Source organism: Oncorhynchus kisutch, unplaced genomic scaffold (assembly GCF_002021735.2).
Source record: "Oncorhynchus kisutch isolate 150728-3 unplaced genomic scaffold, Okis_V2 Okis06b-Okis10b_hom, whole genome shotgun sequence".
In the NCBI taxonomy this organism is placed as follows: Eukaryota; Metazoa; Chordata; class Actinopteri; order Salmoniformes; family Salmonidae; genus Oncorhynchus; species Oncorhynchus kisutch.
In genome coordinates, this window is record NW_022261983.1 from 11791253 (window position 1) to 11807271 (window position 16019).

General features: G+C 46.9%; 1 protein-coding gene across 1 annotated transcript in view; it reads left to right on the forward strand.

Moving 5' to 3' along the window:
• Positions 1-16019, forward strand: part of LOC116359966 (protein tweety homolog 2-like) — an 80791-nt gene that overhangs the window by 25713 nt on the left and 39059 nt on the right. Inside the window, exon 3 of the mRNA XM_031814190.1 lies at positions 13043-13154. Coding sequence (XP_031670050.1) covers positions 13043-13154 — 112 coding nt within the window. The remainder of the gene's footprint in view (positions 1-13042; positions 13155-16019) is intronic.

The window sequence follows — 16019 nt, forward strand, 5'->3', positions numbered from 1 at the left end:
GCAGATGATTACGTGTCTCGCCCTGTGTGTTCATCATTGTGCACGTTCATCATTGTGCGCGTGTGTTATTTATTTGAGGTGCTCCTCACTCTTTTGTTTTGGGTTTCTACCCTGTGTTTTGTTACATGTTTGTTTGGTCTTCGTCCCCGTGCCTTTACACGGCGTAATTTAGGCTTCATTTCAGAAAACGATTACGCATTCCTGCGCCTGTCTCTCGATCCTTCATGCCAACGTGACAAGTGTCCACAACTAAAGATTCATTGTGGAAACTGAAAAGACACGTATCCCAAAAGCATGATGGGATACTTCCTACGTGCTAAAAGAAAGGAATGAGGTGTGTAGATAACTGTGTCATTGTAGCAAAGTATTTATTTACAAAAAATCTGATCTCTTAAAAGTTGAATTCATTTTTTGTTTATTATTTATACAATAGGTCGTAATTGATTGTGTCTCAATAGGCCTGGCATATTTCCATTTTCAAGGAGCTTTCCGTTTTGATTGGGTTATTTAGCCTAAAAACCTTCAGGCCTACCTACTGTATGGAAAACATAAATAAACTATCTCAGCCTGGGGTGTTTAGCATCCCCATTGGCCCTGCCAGTGTAGAGAGGATAGTCTTCTCTGCTGGCCGGATCTCCAGAAACCATTACATGAGCATGAAGCCACAGACTGGCCAAACTCATGTTTCTAAAATGAATTTAAAGGCACTGTAGACTGAGCCTAATAAGGCATTTTTCTTTTAATTTGTATTTAATTCTAAATAAGTCACAACTTATAGACTATAATGATTTAATACAACTAAATGTTATTTAAATGCTGAGAGCTTTATGTCCCTACCAGCCTATTGTGTCCCACTCGCAAATGCTTCATAATGTGTTTCATTGTAGGTTATAGCCTTGAAATAGTAAACTACTTTAGACAAGAGCCCTATGGCCAATGGCACCCTATTCACTATACAGTGCACTGCTTTAGACCAGAGCCCTGTGTACACTATATAGGAAATGGGTTGGCATTTGGGACGCAAACAGAGATCCTCATGCAGGAAATGCAGAAATCTGCACCCGGCACAACAAAGTAGCTAAGGTGCAGTTAGATAAGTGATTTGCTCTCTCTGACGAAGGTGTGACTGAACGCTTGGCAAATAAATGACTGTCCTTTATGGATCTAAGTATGCTGAGGTGTCTTCCTTCAGTAGAGATCTTAGTGCAGCTTTTGTATGCAGATCTGAGAGAGAGGGTGAGAGAGGGATAGAGAGAGAGAGAGATAGATAGAGAGAGAGAGACAGAGAGAGAGCAGAGAGTGATGGAGAGAGACAGAGAGAGAGAGAGTGATGGAGAGAGACAGAGGGAGAGAGAGCAGAGAGTGATGGAGAGAGACGGAGGGAGAGAGAGTGATGGCGCGAGACAGAGAGAGCAGAGAGTGATGGAGAAAGACAGAGGGACAGAGAGAGAGAGAGAGTGATGGAGAGAGACGGAGGGAGAGAGAGTGATGGAGAGAGACAGAGAGAGCAGAGAGTGACGGAGAGAGACGGAGGGAGAGAGAGTGATGGAGAGAGACAGATAGGGAGAGAGTGATGGAGAGAGACAGAGAGAGCAGAGAGTGACGGAGAGAGACGGAGGGAGAGAGAGTGATGGAGAGAGACAGAGAGAGCAGAGAGTAACGGAGAGAGACGGAGGGAGAGAGAGTGATGGAGAGAGACAGAGAGGGAGAGAGTGATGGAGAGAGACAGAGAGAGCAGAGAGTGACGGAGAGAGACGGAGGGAGAGAGAGTGATGGAGAGAGACAGAGAGAGCAGAGAGTAACGGAGAGAGACGGAGGGAGAGAGAGTGATGGAGAGAGACAGAGAGAGAGAGAGTGATGGAGAGAGACAGAGAGAGCAGAGAGTGACGGAGAGAGACGGAGGGAGAGAGACAGAGAGAGAGAGAGTGATGGAGAGAGAAGGAGGGAGAGAGAGTGATGGAGAGAGACAGATAGGGAGAGAGTGATGGAGAGAGACAGAGAGAGCAGAGAGTGACGGAGAGAGACGGAGGGAGAGAGAGTGATGGAGAGAGACAGATAGGGAGAGAGTGATGGAGAGAGACAGAGAGAGCAGAGAGTGACGGAGAGAGACGGAGGGAGAGAGAGTGATGGAGAGAGACAGAGAGAGCAGAGAGTAACGGAGAGAGACGGAGGGAGAGAGAGTGATGGAGAGAGACAGAGAGGGAGAGAGTGATGGAGAGAGACAGAGAGAGCAGAGAGTGACGGAGAGAGACGGAGGGAGAGAGAGTGATGGAGAGAGACAGAGAGAGCAGAGAGTAACGGAGAGAGACGGAGGGAGAGAGAGTGATGGAGAGAGAGAGTGATGGAGAGAGACAGAGAGAGCAGAGAGTGACGGAGAGAGACGGAGGGAGAGAGACAGAGAGAGAGAGAGTGATGGAGAGAGAAGGAGGGAGAGAGAGTGATGGAGAGAGACAGAGAGAGCAGAGAGTGATGGAGAGAGACGGAGGGAGAGAGAGTGATGGAGAGAGACAGAGAGAGCAGAGAGTAACAGAGAGAGACGGAGGGAGAGAGACAGAGAGAGCAGAGAGTGACGGAGAGAGACGGAGGGAGAGAGAGTGATGGAGAGAGACAGAGAGTGACGGAGAGAGACGGAGGGAGAGAGAGTGATGGAGAGAGACAGAGAGAGAGAGAGAGTGATGGAGAGAGACAGAGAGAGCAGAGAGTGACGGAGAGAGACGGAGGGAGAGAGAGAGCGCTGGAGCACTTGGTCTAGCAGTGTGTGTAGTGGAGCACAGTAATACTATCAGGGTACAAATTGTATTTCATAAAGCCTGCATGTGCTGGGCTTGAACTTTTGGGACTATTCCATTGGTTACATTGTGCCAACGAGGCAATCCTGATCAAGTACAGCTGGGAGAAAACAACCACTTTGAAGTCATGTGTGTAGCAGTGTACCTCTATAGCTCAGTGTTATTTAACCCTGGTCCTGGGGACACAGAGGGGGCACGTTTTACACACCCGATTCCACTAACTCATCATCAAACCTTTGACTAGTGGAATCAGGTGTGATAATGCCAGGGCATGCTGGAGTAATGGACGGTGGAGAGACAGGACCATCCTAGTCTCAGGGCATGCTGGAGTAATGGACGGTGGGGATACAGACCGTCCTAGTCTCAGGGTTCTGGAGTAATGGACGGTAGAGATACAGGACCATCCTAGTCTCAGGGTTCTGGAGTAATGGATGGTAGAGATACAGGACCATCCTAGTCTCAGGGGTCTGGAGTAATGGACGGTGGAGATACAGACCGTCCTAGTCTCAGGGTTCTGGAGTAATGGACGGTAGAGATACTGGACCATCCTAGTCTCAGGGCATGCTGGAGTAATGGACGGTAGAGACACAGGACCATCCTAGTCTCAGGGTTCTGGAGTAATGGACGGTAGAGACACAGGACCATCCTAGTCTCAGGGTTCTGGAGTAATGGACGGTAGAGATACAGACCATCCTAGTCTCAGGGTTCTGGAGTAATGGACGGTAGAGATACAGACCATCCTAGTCTCAGGGTTCTGGAGTAATGGACGATAGAGATACAGACCATCCTAGTCTCAGGGCATGCTGGAGTAATGGACGGTGGAGAGACAGACCATCCTAGTCTCAGGGTTCTGGAGTAATGGACGGTAGAGATACAGACCATCCTAGTCTCAGGGTTCTGGAGTAATGGACGGTAGAGATACAGGACCATCCTAGTCTCAGGGCATGCTGGAGTAATGGACGGTGGAGAGACAGACCATCCTAGTCTCAGGGCATGCTGGAGTAATGGACGGTAGAGATACAGACCGTCCTAGTCTCAGCGCATGCTGGAGTAATGGACGGTGGAGATACAGACCATCCTAGTCTCAGGGTTCTGGAGTAATGGACGGTAGAGATACAGGACCATCCTAGTCTCAGGGCATGCTGGAGTAATGGACGGTGGAGAGACAGACCATCCTAGTCTCAGGGTTCTGGAGTAATGGACGGTAGAGATACAGACCATCCTAGTCTCAGGGTTCTGGAGTAATGGACGGTAGAGATACAGGACCATCCTAGTCTCAGGTCATGCTGGAGTAATGGACGGTGGAGAGACAGACCATCCTAGTCTCAGGGTTCTGGAGTAATGGACGGTAGAGATACAGGACCATCCTAGTCTCAGGGCATGCTGGAGTAATGGACGGTGGAGAGACAGACCGTCCTAGTCTCAGGGCATGCTGGAGTAATGGACGGTAGAGATACAGGACCATCCTAGTCTCAGGGCATGCTGGAGTAATGGACGGTGGAGATACAGACCATCCTAGTCTCAGGGTTCTGGAGTAATGGACGGTAGAGATACAGGACCATCCTAGTCTCAGGGCATGCTGGAGTAATGGACGGTGGAGATACAGACCATCCTAGTCTCAGGGTTCTGGAGTAATGGACTGTAGAGATACAGACCATCCTAGTCTCAGGGTTCTGGAGTAATGGACGGTAGAGATACAGACCATCCTAGTCTCAGGGTTCTGGAGTAATGGACGGTAGAGATACAGACCATCCTAGTCTCAGGGTTCTGGAGTAATGGACAGTAGAGATACAGACCATCCTAGTCTCAGGGTTCTGGAGTAATGGACGGTAGAGAGACAGGACCATCCTAGTCTCAGGGTTCTGGAGTAATGGACGGTAGAGATACAGGACCATCCTAGTCTCAGGGTTCTGGAGTGATGGACAGTAGAGATACAGACCATCCTAGTCTCAGGGTTCTGGAGTAATGGACGGTAGAGATTCAGGACCATCCTAGTCTCAGGGTTCTGGAGTAATGGACGGTAGAGATACAGACCATCCTAGTCTCAGGGTTCTGGAGTAATGGACGGTAGAGAGACAGTACCATCCTAGTCTCAGGGTTCTGGAGTAATGGACGGTAGAGATACAGACTGATATCAATCATGGTTATGATGCTCCAGAGACAGGGTGCACAGTGGTACATACTCTCTCTCTCGCTCGCTCGCACACACACACACACACACACACACACACACACACACACACACACACACACACACACACACACACACACTTACAGGATGTGTTTCCGTCATAACACCTCTCCCCCCCCCCCACCCCCCCCCCCCCCCACCCCCCTTCCTCTGGCTCTCCGGTGGGGGGTGATAACAGTATGCTTGTTCTGTCCATCTGGCTGCCTGCATCTGTTTAAAGATGTCTTATATTCATTCTGTGGAGTGGACCGTAATATAATGTTTTTATTGCAGCAGGTGGTGATACTCCACAAGTGCTTCAGTGAACATATTAAACCAAAAATGTAGGCATTTACATCAGAAGTAAAGTGTTCTACCTAGTAACAATGATTTAAATGTGTTGAATCACACATTTCTCTGCTACTCTCCTTCTCTCTGTTTTCCTGGCCAGACTCTAGAACATGTGCAGTTAGTTAGTGACCAGACTCTAGAACATTGGCAGTTAGTTAGTGACCAGACTCCAGAACATTGGCAGTTAGTTAGTGACCAGACTCCAGAACATTGGCAGTTAGTTAGGGACCAGACTCTAGAACATTGGCAGTTAGTTAGTGACCAGACTCCAGAACATTGGCAGTTAGTTAGGGACCAGACTCCAGAACATTGGCAGTTAGTTAGTGACCAGACTCTAGAACATTGGCAGTTAGTTAGTGACCAGACTCTAGAACATTGGCAGTTAGTTAGTGACCAGACTCTAGAACATTGGCAGTTAGTTAGTGACCAGACTCTAGAACATTGGCAGTTAGTTAGTGACCAGACTCCAGAACATTGGCAGTTAGTTAGTGACCAGACTAGAACATTGGCAGTTAGTTAGTGACCAGACTAGAACATTGGCAGTTAGTTAGTGACCAGACTCCAGAACATTGTCAGTTAGTTAGTGACCAGACTCTAGAACAGTGTCAGTTAGTTAGTGACCAGACTCCAGAACATTGGCAGGTAGTTAGTGACCAGACTAGAACATTGGCAGCTAGTGAATGACTGAAGGATATGAAGGTCAGTGTGCATACATGGTGGGATGGGGGTTGGTGCACCATGACAGAGATCCTGGTCTGCTCTGTCCAATACAGTGATTGATGACTTACATCCTCAGGGACACAGAACCTTCCTAAAACCTGTCCCAGTGTGTCTAACCTATGACCTCTAACATAATGACCTCACTGGTACCAGATGTGATGGACAAGTATCATTATTAATGGGGGACATGAGTACAGGTCTACTGGGAGGTAGTAGCATTGTAATGTCTAGGCAAACGTGTCCTGTTACAACACAGCCTAAAGGAACGTTGAGAATGCATGGTGCCAGACAGGTTTCTGTCTGTGTCTCGTCCCTTGGGGCTGTGGTTTTGGGGATTTGGGTTGATTTAACCCTTTGACACGTACAAACACACAAGTGTGATCATTCAACAGTGGTCCCTGCAGTGTTCCCTCAAACTGGGGTGATTAGAACGCTTATTAGATTTTTTACAACTTGATTGGAGTCCACCTACATGATGATTAGGAAAGTCACACACCTGTCTATATGAGGTCCCACAGTTGACAGTGTATGTCAGAGCAAGAACCAAGCCATTGGGTTGAAGGAATTATCCATCGAGCTCAGAGACAGGATTGTGTCGAGACACAGATCTGGGGAAGGGTACCAAAAAAGGTGCATTTCTAAATAAAAAAAGGTTTTTGCTTTGGGGTATTTTGGGGGTGTTTTGGGGGTATTGTTATGGGGTATTGTGTGTAGATTGATGAGGGAAAAATATATTTATATTTAGAATAAGGCTGTCATATAACAAAATGTGGAAAAAGTGAAGGGGTCTGAATACTTTCTGAATGCTCTGTATATATGGTGCATTGGTACCGCTTGCTGTGCGGTAGCAGAGACAAGCAACTATGACTTGGGTGGCTAGAGTCTTTTTTAGGGCCTTCCTCTGACACCGCCTGGTATAGAGGTCCTGGGTGGCAGGGAGCTGGGTCCCAGTGATGTACTAGAGTCATTATCCATGTCAGAGTATCCTGTCCATTCTGGGATACAGGTCCTCTGACACCGCCTGGTATAGAGGTCCTGGATGGCAGGGAGCTGGGTCCCAGTGATGTACTGGAGTCATTATCCATGTCAGAGCAGCCTGTCCATTCTGGGGTACAGGTCTTCTGACACCGCCTGGTATAGAGGTCCTGGATGGCAGGGAGCTGGGTCCCAGTGATGTACTGGAGTCATTATCCATGTCAGAGCAGCCTGTCCATTCTGGGGTACAGGTCCTCTGACACCGCCTGGTATAAAGGTCCTGGATGGCAGGGAGCTGGGTCTCAGTGATGTACTGGAGTCACTATCCATGTCAGAGGAGCGTGTCCATTCTGGGGTACAGGTCCTCTGACACCGCCTGGTATAGAGGTCCTGGATGGCAGGGAGCTGGGTCCCAGTGATGTACTGGAGTCATTATCCATGTCAGAGCAGCCTGTCCATTCTGGGGTACAGGTCTTCTGACACCGCCTGGTATAGAGGTCCTGGATGGCAGGGAGCTGGGTCCCAGTGATGTACTGGAGTCATTATCCATGTCAGAGCAGCCTGTCCATTCTGGGGTACAGGTCCTCTGACACCGCCTGGTATAGAGGTCCTGGATGGCAGGGAGCTGGGTCTCAGTGATGTACTGGAGTCACTATCCATGTCAGAGGAGCGTGTCCATTCTGGGGTACAGGTCCTCTGGGCATAATGGCCCAAGTTGTCCTACTACAGAACAGTCCGTTTCAGCAAGGTGGCTCGGTAACCATGCCAGTGCAGCTCAGCTTGGCTCAGTAGTGTGAAACAGGGTATCAGAGTGTCCTGTACTTGAGAGAGATGTTTCCTCTACAGAGAAAGAAGATATATTTAACCAATGTGTCACAACGACACAATGACACATGTTGCTAAGTGTGAAGTCTAGCGACGGGGTGAGGAGACGAGCGGAAGGAAGGAAAGAAGGAGGAGATATTGGAGGAAAGAGAGAAGGAAAGGCGAGATCTATAATCACCCTTCAGAGACCTCTCTTCTTCCTATAGAAAGCTGCAGTGTGATAGGCTGCATATTGCATCATCCAAGGTGGTATAGCAGTTCAGACGTCTTTTGTCCTCGTCTTGTCGTGTCATGTATATATATATATATTTACAACTTTTTCACATACATTTTATTTTTATTTTCCATCAACTCATCTTCAAAACACTCTCCTGCAACCCGCCTCACCAATGTATATTTATAAAGTATTATTTACCTCAAATCTGTAATCCTCCAAGAAGCTAGCCTGAAACTAGCCAGAAGCTAATCCAGAAGCTAACCAGAAGCTAGTTCAGAAGCTAGTTAGCTCCTTTACTGGCAAATCGTTAGTATTCAGCTAACCACGGTTTGTGGTCATCAGCTATCCTTTAGCTTGAAAATCTATCGCCAGTTCTGTACGGCGCAGCGCAGCTCGGAACGGAACATACCGGACCAATTTTTCTCTCCATGTCCCTGGATTTCGACTGCTCTCTGGACATTCATACCCGGATCTCACAGCTAGCTAGCTGCTATCCGTGTGACTATCGGCCTTCGTCGATTCCGGAGCAAACATCAATTATTCCGGAGCTAGCCAGCTCCGTCAATCACTCCTGAGTTCCATCAATCACTCCTGGGCTGCAGTCACCTATCCGGACCCGTTTTACTGCCTACGCGGAGCCCCACCGGGCCTTCACAACTGGACTGCCGACGTTATCTACCCGAAGGAGATCCGGCTGGCTCCTCCGTCGCGACGTTACCTGAACGCCCATCTGCGGCCTGCTAACCGTTAGCTGTCTTACCGGCTGCTATCTGAATAGACAATCGGACAATTTATTTATTTTTATTATTATTATGTTTTCTTCTTGGGCCTCTATAACTATATCTATTGTTTTTATTTTTGTTGTTGTGTGATTTGGGATGAATCCCCTCTACCACACGGAACCCCACTAATCTACTGACGGAACGCAAGAGGTGGCTAACAACAGACCTCCATCCTATGCTAGCTTGCTACCGATGCCCTGGCTAGCTGTCTAAATCACCAACCAACCTCTCCACTCACTGGACCCTTTTAATCACTCGACTAAGCATGCCTCTCCTTAATGTCAATATGTCTTGTCCATTGCTGTTCTGGTTAGTGTTTATTGGCTTATTTCACTGTAGAGCCTCTAGTCCTGCTCACTATACCTTATCCAACCTATTAGTTCCACCACCCACACATGCAATGACATCTCCTGGTTTCAATGATGTTTCTAGAGACAATATCTCTCTCTTCATCACTCAATACCTAGGTTTACCTCCACTGTATTCACATCCTACCATACATTTGTCTGTACATTATACCTTGATGCTATTTTATCGCCCCCAGAAACCTCCTTTTACTCTATGTTCCAGACGTTCTAGACGACCAATTCTCATAGCTTTTAGCCGTACCCTTATTGTACTCCTCCTATGTTCCTCTGGCGATGTAGAGGTGAATCCAGGCCCTGCAGTGCCTAGCTCCACTCCTATTCCCCAGGCGCTCTCTTTTGACGACTTCTGTAACCGTAATAGCCTTGGTTTCATGCATGTTAACATTAGAAGCCTCCTCCCTAAGTTTGTTCTATTCACTGCTTTAGCACACTCTGCCAACCCGGATGTTCTAGCTGTGTCTGAATCCTGGCTTAGGAAGACCACCAAAAATTCAGACATTTTAATTCCAAACTACAACATTTTCAGACAAGATAGAACTGCCAATGGGGGCGGTGTTGCAATCTACTGCAAAGATAGCCTGCAGAGTTCTGTCCTACTATCCAGGTCTGTACCCAAACAATTTGAACTGCTACTTTTAAAAATCCACCTCTCTAAAAACAAGTCTCTCACCGTTGCCGCCTGCTATAGACCACCCTCTGCCCCCAGCTGTGCTCTGGACACCATATGTGAACTGATTGCCCCCCATCTATCTTCAGAGTTCGTGCTGCTAGGCGACCTAAACTGGAACATGCTTAACACCCCAGCCATCCTACAATCTAAACTTGATGCCCTCAATCTCACACAAATTATCAATGAACCTACCAGGTACCTCCCCAAAGCCTTAAACACGGGCACCCTCATAGATATCATCCTAACCAACTTCCCCTCTAAATACACCTCTGCTGTCTTCAACCAAGATCTCAGTGATCACTGCCTCATTGCCTGCATCCGTAATGGGTCAGCGGTCAAACGAACTCCACTCATCACTGTAAAACGCTCCCTGAAACACTTCTGCGAGCAGGCCTTTCTAATCGACCTGGCCGGGGTATCCTGGAAGGATATTGATCTCATCCCGTCAGTAGAGGATGCCTGGTTATTTTTTTTAAATGCCTTCCTAACCATCTTAAATAAACATGCCCCATTCAAGAAATTTAGAACCAGGAACAGATATAGCCCTTGGTTCTCCCCAGACCTGACTGCCCTTAACCAACACAAAAACATCCTATGGCGTTCTGCATTAGCATCGAACAGCCCCCGTGATATGCAGCTGTTCAGGGAAGCTAGAAACCATTATACACAGGCAGTTAGAAAAGCCAAGGCTAGCTTTTTCAAGCAGAAATTTGCTTCCTGCAACACTAACTCAAAAAAGTTCTGGGACACTGTAAAGTCCATGGAGAATAAGAACACCTCCTCCCAGCTGCCCACTGCACTGAAGATAGGAAACACTGTCACCACTGATAAATCCACCATAATTGAGAATTTCAATAAGCATTTTTCTACGGCTGGCCATGCTTTCCACCTGGCTACTCCTACCCCGGACAACAGCACTGCACCCCCAACAGCAACTCGCCCAAGCCTTCCCCATTTCTCCTTCTCCCAAATCCATTCAGCTGATGTTCTGAAAGAGCTGCAAAATCTGGACCCCTACAAATCAGCCGGGCTAGACAATCTGGACCCTTTCTTTCTAAAATTATCTGCCGAAATTGTTGCCACCCCTATTACTAGCCTGTTCAACCTCTCTTTCGTGTCGTCTGAGATTCCCAAAGATTGGAAAGCAGCTGCGGTCATCCCCCTCTTCAAAGGGAGGGACACTCTTGACCCAAACTGCTACAGACCTATATCTATCCTACCGTGCCTTTCTAAGGTCTTCGAAAGCCAAGTCAACAAACAGATTACCGACCATTTCGAATCTCACCATACCTTCTCTGCTATGCAATCTGGTTTCAGAGCTGGTCATGGGTGCACCTCAGCCACGCTCAAGGTCCTAAACGATATCTTAACCGCCATCGATAAGAAACATTACTGTGCAGCCGTATTCATTGATCTGGCCAAGGCTTTCGACTCTGTCAATCACCACATCCTCATCGGCAGACTCGACAGCCTTGGTTTCTCAAATGATTGCCTCGCCTGGTTCACCAACTACTTCTGATAGAGTTCAGTGTGTCAAATCGGAGGGTCTGCTGTCCGGACCTCTGGCAGTCTCTATGGGGGTGCCACAAGGTTCAATTCTTGGACCGACTCTCTTCTCTGTATACATCAATGAGGTCGCTCTTGCTGCTGGTGAGTCCCTGATCTACCTCTACGCAGACGACACCATTCTGTATACTTCCGGCCCTTCTTTGGACACTGTGTTAACAACCCTCCAGGCAAGCTTCAATGCCATACAACTCTCCTTCCGTGGCCTCCAATTGCTCTTAAATACAAGTAAAACTAAATGCATGCTCTTCAACCGATCGCTACCTGCACCTACCCGCCTGTCCAACATCACTACTCTGGACGGCTCTGACTTAGAATACGTGGACAACTACAAATACTTAGGTGTCTGGTTAGACTGTAAACTCTCCTTCCAGACCCATATCAAACATCTCCAATCCAAAGTTAAATCTAGAAATGGCTTCCTATTTCGCAACAAAGCATCCTTCACTCATGCTGCCAAACATACCCTTGTAAAACTGACCATCCTACCAATCCTCGACTTTGGCGATGTCATTTACAAAATAGCCTCCAATACCCTACTCAACAAATTGGATGCAGTCTATCACAGTGCAATCCGTTTTATCACCAAAGCCCCATATACTACCCACCATTGCGACCTGTACGCTCTCGTTGGCTGGCCCTTGCTTCATACTCGTCGCCAAACCCACTGGCTCCATGTCATCTACAAGACCCTGCTAGGTAAAGTCCCCCCTTATCTCAGCTCGCTGGTCACCATAGCATCTCCCACCTGTAGCACACGCTCCAGCAGGTATATCTCTCTAGTCACCCCCAAAACCAATTCTTTCTTTGGCCGCCTCTCCTTCCAGTTCTCTGCTGCCAATGACTGGAACGAACTACAAAAATCTCTGAAACTGGAAACACTTATCTCCCTCACTAGCTTTAAGCACCAACTGTCAGAGCAGCTCACAGATTACTGCACCTGTACATAGCCCACCTATAATTTAGCCCAAACAACTACCTCTTTCCCAACTGTATTTAATTTTTATTTATTTATTTATTTTGCTCCTTTGCACCCCATTATTTTTATTTCTACTTTGCACATTCTTCCATTGCAAAACTACCATTCCAGTGTTTTACTTGCTATTTTGTATTTACTTCGGCACCATGGCCTTTCTTTTGCCTTTACCTCCCTTATCTCACCTCATTTGCTCACATTGTATATAGACTTGTTTATACTGTATTATTGACTGTATGTTTGTTTTACTCCATGTGTAACTCTGTGTCGTTGTATCTGTCGAACTGCTTTGCTTTATCTTGGCCAGGTCGCAATTGTAAATGAGAACTTGTTCTCAACTTGCCTACCTGGTTAAATAAAGGTAAAATTAAAAAATTGCGGACAGGCAGTATTGTGGGATACATCTCATTTCAATAGCACTCTTCTTTGTGCCTTTGATTCAGCTGTTTTTATTGGTTTGATTGAGTTACAGATGAAGATGAAACAAAGTGCCCCTCCCCTCAAATCTTTCCCGCAACTATTTTTAAAAGCAATTTAGTTTGTTACTTGATTTGGACCAAGATTTAGTTCCAATGTGAACATGAAGAAATTAAAAAAGTTCTCTGTTTTTAATGTTTATTTCTTCTGTTGCAGCTCTGCTGTTGGAGTGGGTTTCTATGGTAACAGTCAGACCAATGACGGGGTGTACCAGCTGACCTACTCCCTCCACAATGCCAACCACACTCTGGGTGGCCTCAACAGCTTGGTAAGATACCAGGACACAGCTCAGTAGAGACCTGTACACTGGTACAGTTGGCTAAGGGCAGAATTGTAACTTGAGGTCAGTGTGCGTAGCTTCCATTTTCATGCCAGTCTTCCATTGAAATGTTGTTATTCAATATTCAATACAGCTAGTAGCTATTTGTCTTGTATAACCCCAGTCCTTCTATCTACAATGTAGTGGTATGTTGTTATGGACTCTGTAAATATCACTGTAGTGGTATGTTGTTATGGACTCTGTAAATATCACTGTAGTGGTATGTTGTTATGGACTCTGTAAATATCACTGTAGTGGTATGTTGTTATGGACTCTGTAAATATCACTGTAGTGGTATGTTGTTATGGACTCTGTAAATATCACTGTAGTGGTATGTTGTTATGGACTCTGTAAATATCACTGTAGTGGTATGTTGTTACGGACTCTGTAAATATCACTGTAGTGTTCTGTTGTTATGGACTCTGTAAATATCACTGTAGTGGTATGTTGTTATGGACTCTGTAAATATCACTGTAGTGGTATGTTGTTATGGACTCTGTAAATATCACTGTAGTGGTATGTTGTTATGGACTCTGTAAATATCACTGTAGTGGTATGTTGTTACGGACTCTGTAAATATCACTGTAGTGTTCTGTTGTTATGGACTCTGTAAATATCACTGTAGTGGTATGTTGTTATGGACTCTGTAAATATCACTGTAGTGGTATGTTGTTACGGACTCTGTAAATATCACTGTAGTGTTCTGTTGTTATGGACTCTGTAAATATCACTGTAGTGGTCTGTTGTTATGGACTCTGTAAATATGACTGTAGTGGTCTGTTGTTATGGACTCTGTAAATATGACTGTAGTGGTCTGTTGTTATGGACTCTGTAAATATGACTGTAGTGGTCTGTTGTTATGGACTCTGTAAATATGACTGTAGTGGTATGTTGTTATGGACTCTGTAAATATCACTGTAGTGGTATGTTGTTATGGACTCTGTAAATATCACTGTAGTGGTATGTTGTTATGGACTCTGTAAATATCACTGTAGTGGTATGTTGTTATGGACTCTGTAAATACCACTGTAGTGGTCTGTTGTTATGGACTCTGTAAATATGACTGTAGTGGTATGTTGTTATGGACTCTGTAAATATCACTGTAGTGGTATGTTGTTATGGACTCTGTAAATATCACTGTAGTGGTATGTTGTTATGGACTCTGTAAATATCACTGTAGTGGTATGTTGTTATGGACTCTGTAAATATCACTGTAGTGGTCTGTTGTTATGGACTCTGTAAATACCACTGTAGTGGTCTGTTGTTATGGACTCTGTAAATACCACTGTAGTGATCTGTTGTTATCCAGTTCGGTAAATAACAACTACAAGCTTATTTTACATGCAACAAAGGTTTCCTTTGTTGATGGAGGGTTCATCATCTGTCCCAGTAAAATCACACGCCCCGGGGGGCTCTATCCCCTTATGATCCCCCAGTCCTGGTAGGGGGTGACTGGTGGTGGAGCCTGGTCCCTTCTGGTGGTGACCTGCTTCCAGCCCATGGAGTGTGGCGGGGGGTGATGGAATTGAAGTGGGGGTTTAGAGGGGGTGGATGGAATGGAAGTGGGGGGTGTAGTAACAGGGGTGATGGAATAGAGAAATGGTAAAGGGGTGAGGTGTAGTAACAGGGTGATGAATAGAGGAGAGGTAGAGGAGAGGTAGAGGAGTGGTAGAGGAGAGGTAGAGGGGTGGTAGAGGAGAGGTAGAGGAGAGGTAGAGGAGAGGTAAAGGAGAGGTAGAGGAGTGGTAGAGGAGTGGTAGAGGAGAGGTAGAGGGGTGGTAGAGGAGAGGTAGAGGAGAGGTAGAGGAGAGGTAGAGGAGAGGTAGAGGAGAGGTAAAGGAGAGGTAGAGGAGAGGTAAAGGAGAGGTAGAGGAGAGGTAGAGGAGAGGTAGAGGAGAGGTAGAGGAGAGGTAAAGGAGAGGTAGAGGAGAGGTAGAGGAGAGGTAGAGGAGAGGTAGAGGAGAGGTAAAGGAGAGGTAGAGGAGAGGTAAGGAGAGGTAGAGGAGGTAGAGGAGAGGTAGAGGGGTGGTAGAGGAGAGGTAGAGGAGAGGTAGAGGAGAGGTAGAGTAGGGGAGAGGTAGAGGAGAGTTAGAGGAGAGGTAAAGGAGAGGTAGAGGAGAGGTAGAGAGAGGTAGAGGAGAGGTAGAGGGGCGGTAGGTAGAGGGGCGGGTAGAGGAGAGGTAGAGGAGAGGTAGAGGAGAGGTAGAGGGGTGGTAGAGGAGAGGTAGAGGAGAGGTAGAGGAGAGGTAGAGGAGTGGTAGAGGAGTGGTAGAGGAGAGGTAGAGGAGAGGTAGAGGAGAGGTAAAGGAGAGGTAGAGGAGAGGTAAAGGAGAGGTAGAGGAGAGGTAGAGGAGAGGTAAAGGAGAGGTAGAGGAGAGGTAGAGGAGAGGTAGAGGGACAGTAGAGGGGCGGTAGAGGAGAGGTAGAGGGAGAGGTAGAGGAGAGGTAGAGGGTGGTAGACGAGAGGTAGAGGGAGAGGTAGAGGAGAGGTAGAGGAGTGGTAGAGGAGAGGTAGAGGAGTGGTAGAGGAGAGGTAGAGGAGAGGTAGAGGAGAGGTAGAGGGGCGGTTAGAGGGGCGGTAGAGGAGAGGTAGAGGAGAGGTAAAGGAGAGGTAGAGGAGAGGTAGAGGAGTGGTAGAGGAGAGGAGAGGTAGAGGAGAGGTAGAGGAGTGGTAGAGGAGAGGTAGAGGAGAGGTAGAGTAGGGGGAGAGGTAGAGGAGAGGTAGAGGAGAGGTAGAGGAGAGGTAGAGGAGAGGTAAAGGAGAGGTAGAGGAGAGGTAAAGGAGAGGTAGAGGAGAGGTAGAGGTAGAGGAGA